The sequence below is a fragment of the Bos taurus genome, chromosome 5 (genome assembly GCF_002263795.3).
Source record: "Bos taurus isolate L1 Dominette 01449 registration number 42190680 breed Hereford chromosome 5, ARS-UCD2.0, whole genome shotgun sequence".
Taxonomy (NCBI): Eukaryota; Metazoa; Chordata; class Mammalia; order Artiodactyla; family Bovidae; genus Bos; species Bos taurus.
In genome coordinates, this window is record NC_037332.1 from 110,196,828 (window position 1) to 110,217,210 (window position 20,383).

General features: G+C 38.3%; 1 protein-coding gene across 2 annotated transcripts in view; it reads right to left on the reverse strand.

The window, feature by feature from the left end:
* Positions 1 to 523: 523 nt before the first annotated feature.
* DMC1 (DNA meiotic recombinase 1) overlaps positions 524 to 20,383 on the reverse strand; it is a 33,313-nt gene continuing 13,453 nt past the window's right edge. Inside the window, exons 8-13 of one of the 2 annotated variants that reach the window (NM_001191338.1) lie at positions 17,163 to 17,254; positions 16,706 to 16,779; positions 16,466 to 16,580; positions 16,060 to 16,120; positions 7,780 to 7,896; positions 524 to 593 (exon numbers count right to left, since the gene is read on the reverse strand). In NM_001191338.1, the coding sequence (NP_001178267.1) occupies positions 524 to 593; positions 7,780 to 7,896; positions 16,060 to 16,120; positions 16,466 to 16,580; positions 16,706 to 16,779; positions 17,163 to 17,254 (529 nt within the window). Of the gene's footprint in view, positions 594 to 7,779; positions 7,897 to 8,041; positions 10,145 to 16,059; positions 16,121 to 16,465; positions 16,581 to 16,705; positions 16,780 to 17,162; positions 17,255 to 20,383 lie in introns of those variants that run through there. The other variant, XM_059886760.1, reaches the window with a different exon arrangement.

The window sequence follows — 20,383 nt, forward strand, 5'->3', positions numbered from 1 at the left end:
ACATTTTTAAAAAATAATTTCAATTTGTCTAAAAGTCAAATGATTTAAAAATTTAGCTTAATTTAATGTTTCATTTCTCTTGCTGAAATTGTGAATGTACAGTTTGATATCATAAATAAAAAAGCTTTTTTGTGTGTGTCCTGCAAACATTCCTCCCTCCTTTGTAAGTTTATTCACTTCTGTGTTCATGGGGAAGTTGCAGAAGGGGACATTTCTGAGCTCTTAGACTTTCCATCTGCTTAGTGGCTCACTTTGAAAAGCTAAAGTGAGGTAATCCCTCCCTAATTCTCAAAACATTTGTTCATTCATATACATATTTATATTCCTGAACTGACATATAATGTATAGTTATTATAAATCAGAGACTTTTAAAATAAATGAGTTAAATCTCTTCTGCTGACTTTCCATTAGTAACATATGAAAAAAAACCAAACTCTTACTTCAAGATCTGAAATTTAAGACTGCTTTTCCATTTCTTCAGCTCCTAATAAGCACTAAGAAGCAATCTGCATCAATTCGCCACCTACTCCTTGGCATCCCCAATTCCTCCAGCAGTTATTGCGAAGGTGGCTTCATTTTCAGGCATCTCAGGGCTAACAGAATACAAGGGAACAGAAGTTTATAAAAAGCTCTATTGCTATAAATACTGTATTCATGTCACAGGCATCATATTCCTATTAGTCTGAGTCTCCTGAGACATGTGAGTTGGTACAGCTAAATGTGGATTGCAGAATTTATCTACAAGTATTATCAACTGTCACAAACATTTATAGAATAACTTCTATATAATAACTTCTAAGGTTCTGGATGTCAAGAAAAATTATCCTAAACTTGGAAATAGGCAACAGGGATAACTGGGTGTTCTTACAGTGCACTATCAGGCATTGTGCAGAAGACCTTTAGGGGTTTACTGATTCTAAATGGTATGTACCTCATACAGCTCAATAACAAAAAAACAACCCAACTGAAAAATGGGCAGGAGACCTAAATAGACATTTCTCCAAAGAAGACATATAGATGGCCAATAGGCACATGAAAAGATGCTCATCATCACTAATTATCAAAGAAATGCAAATCAAAACTACATTGAGGTACCACCTCACAGTGGTCGAAATGTCCATCATTAAAAAGTCTACAAATAACAAATGCTGGAGGGGATTTGGAGAAAAGGGTACCCACCTACATTGTTAGTGGGAATGTAAATTGGTACAGCCATTATGGAAAACAGTATGGAGGTTCCTTTGTTTTTTGGAGGTTCCTTGAAAAACTAAAAACAGAGTTGCCATATGATCCTGTAATCCCAATCCCAGGCATATATCCAGACAATACCATAATTCAAAAAGAGACATGCGCCTCTATGTTCATAGCAGCATTATTTATGATAGTCTAGACATGGAAACAACCCAATGTCTATTGACAAATGAATGTATATATGTGTGTGTGTATATATGTTTATGTCATATACATATACACAGTGGAATATTACTCACATAAAAAAATAAAATAATCCATATGCAGCAACATGGGTGGATTTAGAGATTATCATACTAAGCAAAGTAAATCAAAAAGAGAAAGACAAATACCATGATATCACTTATACGTGGAAACTAAAATAAGACACAAATGAACGTAACATATGAAACAAAACAGACCCACATAGAACAGACTTGTGGCTGCCAAGGCAGGGTGGGGAAGGGAAGGATTGAAAGTTTGGGATTAACAGACGCAAACTATTATATCTAAAATGAATAAACAACAAAGTTCTTCCTCATAGCACAGGGAACTATATTCAATATCCTGTGATGAACTAAGATGGAAATGAATATGAAAAAGAATACATATATATGTATACCAGAATCACTTCTACAGCAAAAATTAATGTAACACTGTAAATCACCTATACTTCAATAACATTTTTAAAAAATACTAAAATAAATGGGTGTGTATCTTTCCATGACTAATGTAGGGAAAAACCGTGAAAGACTTTGAAATGAACTAAAAGATTACTGAGTACCTTCAGTGGAAAAAGAGGTTGCCTAACACATCCTTCCAGGTTATACAAATCTATGAGGATTCCATGGTTTTCGTTGTCTTTGAGCTATTTTACAACTCCATGAGCTGCAGAAAACTATGAGTAACACAAATTATTCTTGTCCATAGAAACGTAAATTATGTGAAGAGGAACGCAATTGATTATTGTCCTATGGATACTAACCCATTTTTATCAATTTAGAATTCATTTCAGCATTACTTATATGACTGCATCTGTGTGTTAATTTGATTTTTCATTTGATCTGGTTATAAAATCTTACTGGTTCCTGCATGACTTACTGAGTTAAATATGATCTTTGACATTTTATATTTGTACGAGTCACGATTACAAGCTCTTTATTTTTTTACCCCCCATTACATGCTCTTTTAAATTTTACATTTTATTTTACAACTCTATAGGAGTAGAGATTTATTTGTAGAAAACCGATAGCAGTGCAAATTATTCTTATAATGCCAGTCTATAACAATGGAAATGAATTTCACTGTGTAGAGAAACAATAGGTTTCTCTCCAGTAGAAACGACAACTTCAAATGTTATAACTTATTGCCTGGCAGGATATTAACCAGTTTTGCATCTATTAGCAAATTTATTTCTTCATTGAATTGACCAACTACATAAATCTCTGTTCCTCAAATTATCCTTTAAATCAGTGGTTTCTTCATTAATTGAGATGAAGAAAATCTCTAACACATGTCCATCTTATGTTGATTTACAGAAAGTGATGTTTTTAATTTTTTTAACTCTGAAAATCAGACTTTAGCAAGTACTAGATCCCACAGAATTTATAAAATTGAGACAGCCTTTACTCTCAAGATGAAGAAGGAAATGGTAATCCACTCTAGTATTCCTGCCTGGAGAATCCCAAGCACAGAGGAGCCTGGCAGGCTACAGTCCATGGGGTTGCAAAGAGTTAGACATGACTGAAGTGACTTAGAACGGATGTGTGCATTACTCTGAAGAAGCCTAAAAGGTGAACTATGATATAACAAATATGCAAAGTAAGCTAAGTTCCTTAAAGTCAGTATATGTTATAGAACTCTAAGGAAAGAAGAAGTTATGCAGGCTAGGTTACTCAGGAAAGGTTTCATAGATTATAAAGGACTTCATAGAGGCCTGTGAGGCAGAAATGGGGGTATTCCATTTCTAGCATGAATTAAGAATAGGGCCATTCATGTAGTGCTCTGTAAAGCAGTGTAGAGATGGGTTTTTATTCTGACTCAAGATGGGGAGCTATTGGAGGGTTTTAAACAGAGGATAGATATGACGTGACTTGGTGTTATAAAGGATCATTCTGGCGTCTATGTTTAAAATAGACTCTAGAGGGGCAATGGTAACCTAACTACCTGGGACCTTGGTTTTCTCATGTGTTGTTATTGTTGTTTAGTCGCTGTGTCCAACTCTTTTGGAAACCTATGGACTGTAGCTAGCCAGGCTTCTCTGTCCATGGGATTTCACAGACAAGAATATTGGGAGTGGGTTGCCATTTCCTTCTTCAGGGGACCTTCCCAATCCAGGGATCAAACCTGTGTCTCCTGCATTGGCAGGTGGGTTCTTTACCACTGAGCTACCAGGGAAGCCCTTCCTCATGTGTAAATGGAGATAATAATCTCCATTTGGCACAAGGCCTAGCACATAGAACCCACTCAGTTAAGTGTTAGCTAGCATTGTTATTGTTTTTAGCTTCATGATCTTCTCTATCAAAATGTTTTTTCTAAAGTCAAGGAGAATTCTTTGTGAGAAATCTTTAGGAATCATAAAGAAGGAAGTACAAGCTGCACAGATAACTATTTTGACATTTTAAGTTCTGATCTGGTTTTGCTATTTTTATTCAAATTTATGGATATTTGACATAATTAACTTCTATGATAATTTTAATTATCCTTTGTTGAGTCTGCAGAACCCTAGTGTTCTCTTAGGACTGTAAAAATGGCAGGGGTTATTTGTTCCTAAAAGTTTAGAAGACTTGATTAAATATACAAATGATTGAACATGTAGATGGAGTTCATTCATTTGTTAATTCAACAAATAGTTATTGAGCTCTTACTAGATGCCAAGTACCATGCTAACTGCTTGGGATATTAGTAAACCAGACTCAATCATTGTAGTGAGGGAGATGTACATGTAATTGGCTGATTACAATTGAGAGTGAAAAAATAGTTGGGAAAGTTTTAAGCACAGCAATCTGTCCAAGATATAAACCTAGAAATTTTAGTAAAAAGATGAAACAATCCTACTATCTACTTAATTCAACAAAGTTCATTTGTAACAAATTTCTAGAGATTGCTGAAGCTCCACAAAACATAGCACTTGCATATGTATCATACTCTACGAGGACCAGTGATGAAAAGTGAAATGGTCTGAATAAAAACCACATAAAGGGATTTCTCTGGTGGTGCAGTGGATAAAAATCCACCTGCCAATACAGGGGACAAGAGTTCAACCCTGGTCTGGGAATATTTATGCCACAGAGCAACTAAGCCTGTGCACAACTTCTGAGCCCATGCTCTAGGGCCTATGACCCGCAGCTCCTGAAGCCCGAGCACCCTATAGGCTGTGCTCCACTACAAGAGAAGCCACCACAATGAGAAGCCAGAGCACCATAACGAAGAGTAGCCCCTGCTTGCTGCAACAGAGAAAGCCCGTGTGCAGCCATGAAGACACAGTGCAGCCAAAAAAAAAAACAACACCCAGATAGATACGGGAACTGATTATTTAACGTTTAATATTTTAAATTACAATACAAAATAAGTACTATGATTCATAGCTAAACCCAGATTAAGAGCTCATGTGATTTCTTTCGGCTGATTTTTTCTTAACCTCCCTAGGGTTAAGAGTTATTACAAATCTTTACCTTGTTGCCCAAGACTGGCTAATCAGTCACTCACAAATATTGTGCCTCTGTTATGTCTGAGGCACTAAGAATACAGTGGTAAGCAAGAGAATAGTGTCCTTGTCCTCAGGGTATTTACTGTCTAGTGGGGATGATATACATAAATCATTACCAACGGAATGTAAGCTTCATGCAGGCAGAGTCTTGTCTTTTTGTTTGGTTCACTGCTCTGTCCCCAGAATGGAGAACAGCTGAAGTGTAATACATTTCTCTGTAAAAACCCACTAAGCTTGTAACTGTTTTCTTGTACTGTTCGATTTTATTGATTTTTTTTACCATGTACATCAATTACCTTGTCAAAGTTTGTTCATATATTTGCATGTGTTTATATATTGTATCAGTTCAGTTCAGTTCAGTCGCTCAGTTGTGTCCGACTTTTTGCGACCCCATGAATCGCAGCACGCCAGGCCTCCCTGTCCATCACCAACTCCCGGAGTTCACCCAAACCCACACCCATCAAGTCGGTGGACTCGATGCCCCCAATCCCTCCCAGCATCAGAGTCTTTTCCAATGAGTCAACTCTTCACATGAGGTGGCCAAAGTACTGGAGTTTCAGCTTTAGCATCACTCCTTCCAAAGAACACCCAGGACTGATCTCCTTTAGAATGGACTAGTTGGATCTCCTTGCAGTCCAAGGGACTCTCAAGAGTCTTCTCCAACACCACAGTTCAAAAGCATCAATTCTTCGGGGTTCAGCTTTCTTCACATTCCAACTCTCACATCCATACACGACCACTGGAAAAACCATAGCCTTGACTAGACAGACCTTTGTTGGCAAAGTAATGTCTCTGCTTTTGAATATGCTATCTAGGTTGGTCATAACTTTCCTTCCAAGGAGTAAGCGTCTTTTAATTTCATGGTTGCAATTACCATCTGCAGTGATTTTGAAGCCCCCAAAAATAAAGTCTAACACTGTTTCCCCTGTTTCCCCATCTATTTCCCATGAAGTGATGGGACCAGATGCCATGATCTTACATGAAAGTAAAAGTCACTCAGTCGTGTCCAACTCTTTGCAACCCCATGGACTATACAGTCCATGGAATTCTCCAGGCCAGAATACTGGAGTGGGTAGCCTTTCCCTTCTCCAGGGGATCTTCCCAACCCAGGGATAGAACCCAGGTCTCCCACATTGCAGGCAGATTCTTTACCAGCTGAGCCACCAGGGAAGCCCAAGAATACTGGAGTAGGTAGCCTTTCCCTTCTCCAGGGGATCTTCCCGACTCAGGAATCGAACCAGGGTCTCCTGCATTACAGGCAGATTCTTTTCCAATTGAGTTATCAGGGAAGCCCATGATATATAGATAGATAGATAGATAGATATTTATATAAAATACATGCATGTACATATGTACATACATGTGAAGAACTGACTCATTGGAAAAGATCCTGATACTGGGAAAGATTGAAGACAAAAGGACAAGGCAGCAGCAGAGGATGAGATGGTTAGATAGCAATGGACATGAATATGACTCAATGGACATGAATTTGAGCAAACTCCAGGAGACAGTGGAAGACAGAGAAGCCTGGGGTGCTGCAGTCCATGTCGTCGCAAAGACTGGTACGTGACTTAGCAAATGAACAACAACAAAAATGTATGTACATCAACCCATATGCATATACATACATACTCATGTATGACTCCTTTTGAATTTGGACAGAAAACCCCAAAGGCTTCAGTCTCCATAGGAGAAGCTGAAGGTGACATGACCCTCCAGAACATTCCAGCACCATCTTTGCAGCGAGAGACAGGAGAGGGGTAAGATGTACTATGCAAACATTACAGGAAATAACAGGTTATTGCTTTTTTTAACAACAAAAGCACCAGTCTCCTTCCAAGCTACATACTTGCAAATCTTGAAAAATTCCATAAAAATCTTTAGTCCCAGCCCTATGCCAGGCTCTTGTTTTGCAGTTCATCTCTAAGTGGCCAAAATATTAGCTTTCTCACTCTAAAGATTGTTTTCTTATTCTCTCCATTTATTGGCTTCAGGGGCTCAAGGAGCTCTCTCAGGTCAGAGAGGGGCAAGAGCTGGAGCTGGAGTCTGAAGCCCAGCAACCCTACCAGCTGGGCAACAGCATCCTAGGTGTTGAAGTCCAGCTCCAATAGCACCCCCATGCCCACCAGCCTCAGGGCTGAAACAAGTGCTCAGAACCAAGGGCTGCTCCTTCCAGCTCAGCCTTTCCAGACCCAGTCAAAGGTATGTCTACTGAGGAACAGTTGCAGGAAGGGTAAAGGTCCCCTCCCCTGCCAACCCTTCAGAGTTAACAAAACAGGCAAAAATGGGGGAGGTCCACAGAGAAGGGTCAGCAGCAATGCTCAGGAAGGGGTGAGCAAAGCCTCCTCAATTCAAATCGCTTTAGGTTTACTATTGGTAAAATCTAAGCTTATAACTATTAATTAAATAAGTAAGTACTGTGAAAGAATATAAGGTGTAATACAGAGTATTAGCCTAGACTGTAAGGGTCAGGGAAATGTTCCTTGAGAAAGTGCTGTTTAAACTGAAACCTGAAAAGAAAGCTAGCAGAAAGAAGAACATCCCTATAACATGCTGCACTTTTCCTGCATTTACCTCACTTAAAGTGGAAATCAATTATTTCATTACCTAGCTTTACTGTAAGATTTGGAAGGTCAGGGACCAAGTCTATTTGTCAACAAAATCCTCGAATCCCTAGAACCTAGTACATATTAGGAACTTCCCAATGAATTTAGTACTTTTTGAGAAGGAAATCCAAGCATGTAGGGTCTGCCCTTGGAATAATTATAGCCTCTCTGGAGAAGTAATTCTATATAACATCATATGCACAATAATCTAATTAAGAGTAAAAAAATATTTACCTGTCGTAAATCTTGGCAATTCTCAGCTCTCCTCTTCCTTTTCTCAAGCTTATTCTTGTTGTTGAAGCATGAGCCAGAATGTGTCCCCCAATGGGTTTTTTGGGGTCTGCTTGAAAACTGAATTAACAGAACACTTTTCAGGTTTCATCATATGAACTATATACAAAAATACCTGAGATTACAAGGCATTCTCTATGGAGAATGGCAAGGGATAAATAAGAAATAAGAAATACCCAACCCTTCTGCATGATGCTCTGATGTAAATGAGAGCATATTGAGAACCTCTTTCTTGCTCATTAACTATTGGAAGCCTTCAATGTTATATGGTTCTGAATTTGAGAAGAGTTTCAGAAATATATTTATTGCTGATGTCTAATGTTTATTCTAAAATAGGATACAGGAAAGATAAGCTCTTACTATGATCATATGGATTCCAAAATAAATTATGATTACAAGGTCATTACAAATACTGACACTCTTGAGAGACAGATATACTTACTAGAGGATGAACACTCATTTCCAAAGAGAGATGATTTTGAATGAACAAAATGGGAAATAAATGATACGATCTGCAAAAGTGCTAAGAAATCAAAATAGGGAAGATAACATGGGGAGAAAATGTCCTAAAAATAACTCATAATGTAAGAGGTTATACTTATTTAAAACAAAGTACAACACAGCACAATAAATAGCCTTAGCTCTAGAGAATATCAAACGAATTCAAATTTTACTTGTTCCATCAAAGTGTTCAGGATTCTGTGTAGAATTTCATGGAGAATTTATGGCTCTTGACTTTTCTTGTAAGTTACCGACACTTTAATAACTTAATAAAAGATATAAACTCTTTCCCAGAAAAATGCACAAATGTACACACATAAAAATTTTCATGTAAGTTTAGGAGATTCATAGTTCCTTCCTGCTCTGGTGTGGACAGGTATTAACAATAATAGTAACAACCAAGATTTATTGAGTCCTTACTCTGTGGCAGACACTCTTCTAGCTCATCTAATTATTTTCCTTTGCTGGGATTCCATATGTAGTAAATAATTTTTGATTAAAATTTGGATTCTGCCTACAGAATCCAAGGTCTGTAGGTCTGCCCACAAAGAGAGAATACCTTGGTCATAAGAACCTCAAATGAAATTACATTTTTCTTTATCAGTAAACTGGCCCTCTGATCTTTCACTGAGTCTCATAAATTTGATTAATGTGAGTCTGCCCCTAAGAAATGGATTTGTTCTCAGTGAATGACCAAATCAATCCTCTGTAAGGGTAAGGGCCCTGAACTCTGGTCAACTCAACAGGGTGATGGACACATCCTTCCAAAGCCTATCCAATGACAGCATGCTAACCTTTCCCCTGGCATATACAGCTTTAATGTTCTATGTGGCATATGAGATTTAGAGTTAGACCTGAGTTCAAATTTTGGCTTACCAGCCAGCCATATGACCTCAGGAAACTTGTTATTCATTCTCAATGTCTGTTTCTTGATTTTAAATGGAGAATAATAACTGTATGTAACTGGTACAATAGTTGTAAGAATACAATGAAATAATTTAGATAAGGCAGTAACCCAGTAACTGAAATTATTATCTGCCTTCCTAATCCTGACTCACTATCTACGTTACCTTGGGCTAATTATTTACCTTTATGAATCTGTTTCTTTAACTGTAAAATGGGAACCAAAAAAGCCTCTTACTTTTTAGGGCGGTTGTGAAGATTCAAGGCGTATTTAATACAACTCATGAGGAGCCTACTACATGCCAGGAACAGTGCCAGATCATTTATAAAGCATTAGCTTTACCCTTCCAGTAATCTCGGCACACAAAAGACACTCAATAAATGGAGACTATTATTATTTAACCATGATTTCGTTAAAAGAGTCACTCTTTCAGTGACATGTAAATCAAGTAATTTTTCTTCAAGTTTCTTTGAACTTCTTGAGTGTTCTAGCAATTATAAACATGTCTTGAGGTAAAGTGCAAGAAGGTATAATACCATTCCACATTCATTTAGAGGGCTTTAATTTACTTCTATTTCTGACCAAGTGAAAACAGCTTCAGAAAGCCACCCACATCCTTCCTTTAGCCTATTCTCTTATTTCCCCGTCTTCTATATTATCTTTTCTTCTTTTCTCCCTTTCTCAGGGGATGGGGGAGTATGATGAGGAGGAAGAGACAGGGGTAGATATTTGGAATAGAGAGGCCAAGAAAAATTGTTTCATTTATCCTGCTCTGGTTGAACAGGATACAGCATGTTATATAGTTAACGGCAAGACAAAGAATCTCCTGATCTTTCAACTTCAAATCACGGTGCAGGGAGCATAGGATTATGGTGATGGTAGGGCAGGTGGTATTTTTCTGGGCTGAAATAGGAAAAACAGCACAGTGAGGCTAAAAGAACATCAGTGTTGCAGTTAGATCCCTAGGTTTAAATTCTGGCTCCTGTTTTTTAACTGTGTGATTGACCAAGTAAGCACTCTAAGCCTCGGTTTCCTCCTTTATAAATTAGGAATAACAACAGTGTCGACCTCAAATACTGGCTGGAGTGGAGACCTTGAGCGGTCCAGGCAAGGGCAAACGTGAGAGAAAACTGGCACTCCTGGTACTTTTGACTTGCTAAGGGGCAAGCTTAAAGATGGAATTTTTTAGAAGGAGTCCTTTAAGAGACTGAGTGAACATGTCCAAAAGTGAGGAGGATGTTTTGAGATTATAGGAAGGTAAAGAGAGAAGTGTACTGCCAAAAGAGAGGAATTTTGGCAAAAAAAAAAAAAAAAAGGAATGGCTTTAAAAGATACAGTATGTGTAAAAAGTTTTGTTAAATAACCCCACCACTATTTCCTCCCAAACTATGCAGAAAAATCTACACATTTAAAAAATTTTTGAAGACAGAATTCTGGGTTTTGGATGGTGAGATGGGGAGAAATGTGGCAATATTCTGAGACTGGCTTCATAGAATAGGGAAGTCTAGGAGGCAAGCCAGGGCTTCTTTGGTAGCTCAGCTGGTAAAGAATCTACCTATAATGCAGGAGACCCCGATTCAATTCCTGGGTTGGGAAGATCCCCTGGAGAAGGGATAGGCTACCCACTCCAGTATTCTTGGGCTTCCCTGGTGGCTCAGACAGTAAAGAATCCGTCTGCAGTGAGGAAGACCTGGGTTTGATCCCTGGGTTGGGAAGATCCCCTGGGGGAGGGCATGGCAACCCGCTCCAGTAATCTTGCCTGGAGAACCCCCATGGACAGAGGAGCCTGGTGGGCCATAGTCCACGGGGTCGCAAAAGTTGGACATGACTGAGGGACTAAGTACAGCACAGTAGGCGAGCTTTGAAGGAGTGATATGAGAATTATATAAGATGATAAGTGAAAGCACTTGGCACATGGTGAGCAACCAATGAATATAAGCGCTCTTAATTTTGAGGGAGAGGAAAGTGAAATTCAAATAATTTAAATGTTTCACAAGGTCAGCATGCTAGTGATCTTGGCTTAATGTTTTTTCTCTACCATATTGTCTCTTCAGTTCAGTTCAGTCCCTCAGTCATGTCTGACTCCTTGTGACCCCATGAACCGCAGCACACCAGGCCTCCCTGTCCATCACCAACTCCCGGAGTCCACCCAAACCCATGTCCATCGAGTCGGTGATGCCATCCAACCATCTCATCCTCTGTCATCCCCTTCTCCTCCTGTCCTCAATCATTTATACTAATGATGTAGAATCAGTAAGTGACATCCTTAAAGAATAAACTGCACATTTACAGGACTGCAAACATTCTAAGATGACTTTTTGTTTTAGGGAAACAGATACACAAATGAAGTAGGGGGACATCAAGGTCTTATTTGTTGCTTATCTGATTATTTGCTGTGGTATGGAGCTTCACAGGCTGATACTTTGACTATTTCCAGGCCTTTACCAACTGGATCATTCTAGTCCTAAAATCTGTATCTGTGAGCCTTATCTAGGAATTACTGCTCTGCTGTATCATATGGCAGCTCCTCGCCTCTATAATTTTGTTCCTTTTTAATACAATGTGCCATCGAGTATAATGCATGGGATATAAGCCTCAATTATTGTCAGTGTACTTGGGGACTCATACCAATTATAGTGATAGTTCTCTGACAGGCTCCAGGAGAGCTGCAGCTTGGAGTTCCTTAACACTGAGAAACAAAGATATTTTCTTTATGGAAAGTATTCTAATAGCATTTGGAATTCTTTAGTTTAAAATTTTTTAATTTAGTTGTGGCAATTTATGTGCTTCACAGCACATCCATTTAATTTATATTGCCATAATATTAATACATTTTAGAATATACTAATTATAGTGAAACTTGTTTCTGTATAACCTGGCTAGGTAGAGGGGATGCTATTTCAAAGCAGATTCACCAAGCAAAAATACTAGCCTTTGTTACTTTCTTTGGCTCTTTACCTAGCTTCCTTCATTACAAATCTCCTCTGCTCTCTGACTCTTCAATTATTTCCTTTCTGTCACCTCTCTATTTTTCTCTTACTGGAGTCAATTCAAAATGATTTGATTCTCTTCGAAACTTTTTACAAATATAAGAAAAAGAATCCTATCTGACCTAATTTCCACAGACTTCTTTTGCCTTCTAACTCTAGATCGACAGTTTTGGCCTCTTCAATGTTCCCTCCCAACACCTGAAGAAAGAACATTGCTCTTTAACTTGTACTGTTTTATTTGAATGCAACCCACTTCCTCCCTCTGAGCCAATGAGTCATTTTCTCTTTTTAAAGTGAGCCTTAAAAATCTTCCATTTCTCTTCAGCTTAAAATTATTCTTTTTGTGAAGTACTTCATGTCCTGTGTATGAAAGACACCACATAAAACAGAGATTGCCCTAACCACTCAAGGACTACAAACTTTGCATGACATTTCAAAGCTTTAAAATTTAAATTAAGACATTATGTATTTTGTTTTTCCCTAATGGAGGCAAGGCACACAGTCTTGTTTGTTCACTAGTGAATTCCCAGAATCTTGTTACATAGTATATTTTCAATAAATATATATATTGAATGAATAAATAATTTCTCTCTCCCTAGTCATTTTAACATGCTTGGACTTTCCTGGTGGTCCAGTGGTTAGGACTCCACACATCCACTGCAGGGGGCTCAGGTTCAGTCCCTTGTTAGGGAGCCAAGACCCCGCATGCCTCAAGGTGAGGCCAAAAAAAAGACCAAACCAAAAAAAATGTGCTTAAAACCTTTCGTGTAGTTAAAACTTTTCACATTGGAATCTCTTGTAATTAAGTAGAAAATAAAATGGTACTGAAAAGTGAGAGTTATATCAAACTGCAGAAGATGCAGCAATATTCTTAGGATGAGTTCAGAAAATGCCTAAAGAGAGATACATTCATTTCAGAACAATTTTCAGAATTTACAATATTATATCAAATATCTTCTTATATATATCAATGATTGATTTATCTGCTAACAAACGACATACTGACTCAGTTTTAAAGTAACAGAACTTTGTATTGCACCCATCACAGTAATAATTGATTTAAACAAGAATCTCCAATAGGGACTTCTCTGGTGGTCCAGTGACTAGGACTCTGTGCTCTTAACTCAGGGAGCCTGGGTTTGATCTCTCATTAGGGAACTAGATCCTATATGTTGCAACTAAGAGCTCACACGCCCAGTGAAGATGGAAGATCCTGTGTGCCTCAACTAAGACCCAGGGAAGTTTCAACTAAGAACCCAGTGCAGCCAATAAATCAATAAATAATTAAAAAACAAAAGAATCTCCAATAGATGCTAAAATCAAAGGGTGCAGAACATGATACTTACATAAGTCTCAAAGTATCACCCCAGAAATTACTTATTAATTACCAAGGGGAAAAGGTTTTTTACAATGGAGAAATCTTGTGAACACCATCTTAATCACATGATCAAACCTAACATCAGTAATAATGGGACAAACTGAAAGAGTGTGCCTCTTGATATGATATATGGAAAAGGTCATAACATCACTTATATAGTTTTCCTGCCAAATGTGTTTAACGTTTTAAATAATGAGAAAAAAATAAACTCCACATTCGAAAAACAATTGGCCTGTGCTCTTCAAAAATGTTACATGGTCCCAATGCAGGCAGCATGGGCTTGATGACCCTGTGTGCCACATGGTGCGACAAAAACATCAACGTCACGAAAAACAAACAAAGGTTGAGGAGCTGTTCTGATTAATGGAAACTAAAGAGACATGACAAGTACATGGAATGCATGTTCCTTCAAACTACAAAGGCTATTATTGGAACAAGTGGAGACACTTGAATATAACTGCATATTAGACAACTAGTATGCCAGTATTAATTAGCACCCTGACTGTGCTAATTATGTTGTAGTTATGTACAGGAATGTTCTTCTTCTTAGAAGAGATATGCTGAAGTTTAAAAAGTGAGGTGTCGTGATGTCTGCAAATAATTCTCAATAATTCAGGGGAAAAAACTCTCAAAGGGTTCACAAAACATATACATACATATATAAGCCTGTGTACATATGTAGTATATAGATAGATTTTACATACACATGCACACACACAAACACATAGAAAAACTGTGACACAATGTTAACAACTGATGAACCTAGGCAAATGATGATATTTGTGTATTTATTGTGCTAGTCTTGCAACTTTTCTCTGGCTAAAAATTATTATAAATAAAAAGTCATTGAAAAGATCTTTAAAAAAGCAATACATAGATTCAGGGTTATTTTGATTGCTTATCCAGATACATACTGCTCAAAATTTGTGATGGTGGCAACTAACCTTTCTTAGAATTCTCTGTTTCACTAGACTACTTTCACTCTCCTTGTCTATTCACTGCCATCTTTCAAGAAGAGGCATCAATATGTATGTTATGTGCACAATACGTCAACAAAAAATGAATATTTCCAGCATGGACTGGCATGGACTGAAATTCTGTTTCTTCAAATAGGAGACTTCTCTCATAGGACCTCTTACAAATATACCCCATATATATGTATATATATGGGGTATATCCTGTAGAGAGCCTGCTTTTTTGTTTTCAGGTTAACAGCTTATTGGTGCAACAAAAACCATTCATGTATTTTTGGTGAGTGAAGTCTCCACATCACTTCCTGCACATAATAAATGTCACCCCCCGCCCCATAAGAAACCATTCATGTATCTTGTATATAAGTTTTTATTTCCAAGATTTTTTATTGTTCTCCAATATCCTTTTAATCTTAGACAAAAAAGAACCCCAACTATCTCTGAAAATAGTTAAAATATTGCTTTGTTTTATAAAGAACTAGAGACAAATAGATCTGGATAACAAATAAGTGATATTTGCAATTATGAAATAATATGCACTGTGAAAAATATGATTTGAGACAGATTTGTGCCCATATCAAGACTCATCATTTTGGAATTATTTCCTATTCTACACTCTAAACCCTTTTTTTCCCACTCAATAACCTCAGATATGCAGATGACACCACCCTTATGCAGAAAGTGAAGAGGAACTAAAAAGCCTCTTGATGAGAGTGAAAGAGGAGAGTGAAAAAGTTGGCTTAAAGCTCAACATTCAGAAAATGAAGATTATGGCATCTGGTCCCATCACTTGATGGGAAATAGATGGGGAAACAGTGGAAACAGTATCAGATTTTATTTTTGGGGGCTCCAAAATCACTCCAGATGGTGACTGCAGCCATGAAATTAAAAGACGCTTACTTGGAAGAAAAGTTATGACCAACCTAGATGGCATATTGAAAAGCAGAGACATTACTTTACCAACAAAGGTCCGTCTAGTCAAGGCTATGGTTTTTCCAGTGGTCATGTATGGATGCGAGAGTTGGACTGTGAAGAAAGTTGAACGCCGAAGAATTGATGCTTTTGAACTGTGGTGTTGGAGAAGACTCTTGAGAGTCCCTTGGACTGCAAGGAGGTCCAACCAGTCCATTCTAAAGGAGATCAGCCCTGGGTGTTCTTTGGAAGGAGTGATGCTAAAGCTGAAACTCCAGTATTTTGGCTACCTCATGTGAAGAGTTGACTCATTGGAAAAGACTCTGGTGCTGGGAGGGATTGGTGGCAGGAGGAGAAGGGGACGACAGAGGATGAGATGGCTGGATGGCATCACCAACTCGATGGACGTGAGTTTGAGTGAACTCCAGGAGATGGTGATGGACAGGGAGGCCTGGCATGCTGCGATTCATGGGGTCGCAGAGTCGGACATGACTGAGCAACTGAACTGAACCAAACCCTTTTGATATTAACTTTTGTGAAATACAAAAGCAGAATATTGGGGCTTACGTCATAGTTGCTCCTGGGTCAGCAGTCATTTGATTGGTCACAAACACAGCTACATTATATTCTGCATCAAGAAATAAAATTAAGAAACTAAGAGAATGGCAATATAAATTAAAAGTTCATTGCTTAGATTTCAGAGTTTAGAAACACTGTACCATGAATTTCTTTGATAAGATTACATTTCTGTTTTTTCACTGTTAACATAAAGTTATTGTTATATTACTTAGGTACCTTATTGTTTTAGAATCAGTATTTCTGGTTTTAAAAAAGTGTTGTATCCCCATGAAGGAAATTTTATCTTTTAAAAAACAGATTGTCTCCTGACATTATTCTGAGCTTCTCTGCAAAGCTTATCCAGCGAACAGTCACAGATGCTATTCTGATATCACCGTTTATTTTAAACATCTACCTTCTGAGATTTTTTGGAGTCGTGACAACATCTGGGCCAGTTTTTGCTGCCGTTCAGCCAATTCCCCACGACCACTGAAATCCACTCGGAAAAGTGCCATTATTGAATCAATGATCTGTGCAAAATTAATGTAAAAATAAATAATGCATTCGGAAATGGAAGTTAATTTGAACTGGAGTCAACAGAAGAAAGATAATATGCTAAATAGCTGCAGATTGAACAGTATTTAAAAGCTTGTACCAGTAGCTTAAAGATGCCAGCTTCTTCATGGAACTTTGCTGCTACATAATCAAGTAGCTCCATCTGATGTTCACCTGATGCGAAATGCAGTGGGAAAATGTTATAAAAGCTAGAAGAAGCAGAGACTAAGATTATGTATGTCCTTGGAACTCGGCAAAAGAGAGCCCCTGAAGGATTTCTTAATTATGACTTTATTAAATATGGTAGCATACATACCAAATGATACCTTATCCAAAAGAATGTTACTCTCCATTTCAAAGACATAGAATAAGAAATAATTTGAGAACATTTCAATGTCTAAGGACTTAGATAAAATCTGTGGATTGACTAAATAAATCTGGAGAAAAGTAAAACAGAAGGAGAAAAGAATAATGTCAAAATAAAGCATCGCTCAAATAATACATCAATGCTGCCAACCTTAAAACAGCCTAAGCATCCAATTGCATGGGGTTCTTACTAGTATATGCACGTGCATAAAGTACATTGTCCAGGACTGCATTATGGTCTACATTGAAGCGATCAGCAATGTCCCGAAGGCGATCTGGACGGCTGGAGTATGCCAGATTAAGGATCCAATAAATCAATTCCAAAAAGTTTAGACAACAACTACAAACAATAATGCTCTAAGTGAGTGAGAGGCAAAACACTCTACCTGCATAGGTATTCTGAGGATGCTAATAATCACCTAAAATCTATATCAGACTTTATTTTTCCTAAGTGCCTTAATTAGGTAGTAATAACAGTGATAGAAATAATGAGACAGTAATGAATTTAAGTATTAAATTATCTAATCTAAACAACAACCTTGGAAGTGAGTTGTTATGGCCTGTACTACATTTTACAAATGAGGACACTGACAGAGACTTAGAGGTAGGCAGCAAATCAGTTATAGGAGAAAAACTAGAAATTAAGATTTGTGAACCTCTTTTGTTCTCAGTTCTATAAAAATAGATCTCTTCTATGAAGATAATATCACTGAATTATAATTCAAGTCACTTCAAAGTGAATTAATTCACTCACGTTCCTCACTTGTTCAACACACAACAGTTTAATAGACCACTAATCACGTGTTGCCAATAAAGATAAATTTGACTACATGAACCAAAGGTTCAAAAAAGTCACTTTAAGGGTACAGAAAGGAATTATCACCATACAGTTTTTCATTTATTTCAGGTTTAAAATCCACTTTCTTCTAAAGGAGTTTTAATAACATTCTGAAATTAGTAAATTCATAGAGGGGACAAATTTGGTGTACCTGGAAAGGTATTCTGGAAGATGCTAATAATCACATATCTATCTAGACTATAAAGAGTATTAATAAACATCTTTTTAGGTCTTTGGTGATCCCAATATTTTCCAGAATGACATAAGATAAAATGCATGTCCATGGACTCATTTCACTTACAGTATTTGTGTTAATACTGATCATACTATGCTGTGCTGTGCTTGGTTGCTCAGTCATGTCTGACTCTCTGTGATTCCATGGACTGCAGCCTGCCAGGCTCCTCTGTTCATGGGGATTCTCCACTCAAGAATACTGGAGTGGGTTGCCATGCCATCCCCCAGGGGATCTTCCCAACTCAAGGATCAAACCCAGGTCTCCCGCATTACACGCAGTTTCTTTACCATCTGAGCCACCAGGGAAGCCCAAAAATACTGGAGTGGGCCGCTTATCCCTTCTCCAGGGGATCTTCCCTACCCAGGGACAGAACTGTGGTATCCTGCATTGTAGGTGGATTCTTTACCAGCTGAGCTACCAGGGAAGCTTGTAAGTAACTATAAAGCAAGGACCATTTATAACCTTATTTGTTGACACTTGGAACTAGTTCAGTAAATGCTGAACTGTCTTTAGGATTTCCCAGTCATGCTGCTGCTGCTGCTGCTAAGTTGCTTCAGTCATGTCCGACTGTGTGACCCCATAGACAGCAGCCCACCAGGCTCCCCCATCCCTGGGATTCTTGAGGCAAGAACACTGGAGTGGGTTGCCATTTCCTTCTCCAATGCATGAAAAGTGAAAGTGAAGTCGCTCAGTCGTGTCCGACCCTCAGCGACTCCATGGACTGCAGCCTTCCAGGCTCCTCCGTTCATGGGATTTTCCAGGCAAGAGTACTGGAGTGGGGTGCCATTGCCCTCTCAGTCCCAGTCATCCTACAGCACTATATATGTTTTCTTCAGAGCTACAATGACAGCCACTAAAATCTTCTACTGCTGCTGAGTATACTCAGATGTTATTGGTAGACAAGTCAAAGAAGACAAGGAATTGGAAGAGATAAAAAAGTTTTTTTTCACTATGTCAGTTTTTATAAAACCAGGTGACTATATAACCAGGAATGTAAAGTTGGGCTTACGCTAAAGGGAAGTTCAAACCAATTTACAAATGTTTTTTAGCAGATCAGCATATGGAATTATCAGCATATTAACCAATTACCAGTGCAAGGCACTACGGAGGATTTAAGGAGTCATAAGATAATTTATGCCGTAAGTAAGTGTAAAATATAATTATGTAGGCAAAATATAAGCACACAAAAAGAAAAATATCAAGATAGAGCAGTATACATGTAAGAGACACTGAAAGAATGACATTTCACTTGGGCCCTTGCATATCCTTGTTCCCCTGCATTCCCTCTTACATGACCTGGCTCTTAGCTGTTTCTACCATTCTGGATAAAATCCAAATTGCCAAACAGTGGCAGATATTCTTCAAGAACAATTCCTCCCTCTCAAAGAACCATATTTAATCAACTATTTCTGAAACTAGATGAACTCCAGCTGAGCAACTCTTGCTTCAGTCCTATTGTTAAAAGGAATGTCTTCTGAACCTGATAGCTCCTCAAACTATTGTTATTTCTTCTATTTATTGGTTAATTACACACTACTCAATTCCTTACTGTTTATTTGCAACAAGCTTCCATCATCTTTCTTTACCGCAAATGGTCTCTTGGACTCCTAATTGCAAATCTCAGTGATCCTTCTCAGTTTACACCCTCTCTCTGTGTGGAACCCCTTTTCTTCTTAAAAATTTTTTTTTTTTTTTTTTTTTTGTGGCAAGGGCTTAGTTGCCCAGGACATTGGGATCTTAGTTCTCTGACCAGGGATGGAACCTACATCCTCTGCCTTGAAAGGCAGATTCTTAACCACAGTCCATGGAATCACGAAGAATCGGATACAACTAAGTGATTAACACATACACATGTATACATATGTATGTATATGGGCTTCCCTGGTGGCTCAGTGGTCAAGAATCTACCTCTTAATGCGGGAGATGCAAGTTCAATCCCTGGGCTGGAAAGATCCCCTGGAGAAGAAAATGGCAAGCCACTCCAGGATTCTTACCTGAGAAATCCCATGGGCAGAGGAACCTGGTGGGCTATAAACCATGGGGTCACAAGAGTTGGACACAACTTAGTGACTAAACAATCACAACAATATATGTGTGACTCATTGGAAAAGACTCTGATGCTGGGAGGGATTGGGAGCAGGAGGAGAAGGGGACGACAGAGGATGAGATGGCTGGATGACATCACTGACTCGATGGACGTGAGTCTCAGTGAACTCCGGGAGTTGGTGATGGACAGGGAGGCCTGGCATGCTGCGATTCATGGGGTCGCAAAGAGTCGGACACGACTGAGAGACTGATCTGATTGATATATACATATGTGTGTGTATGTGTACACATAT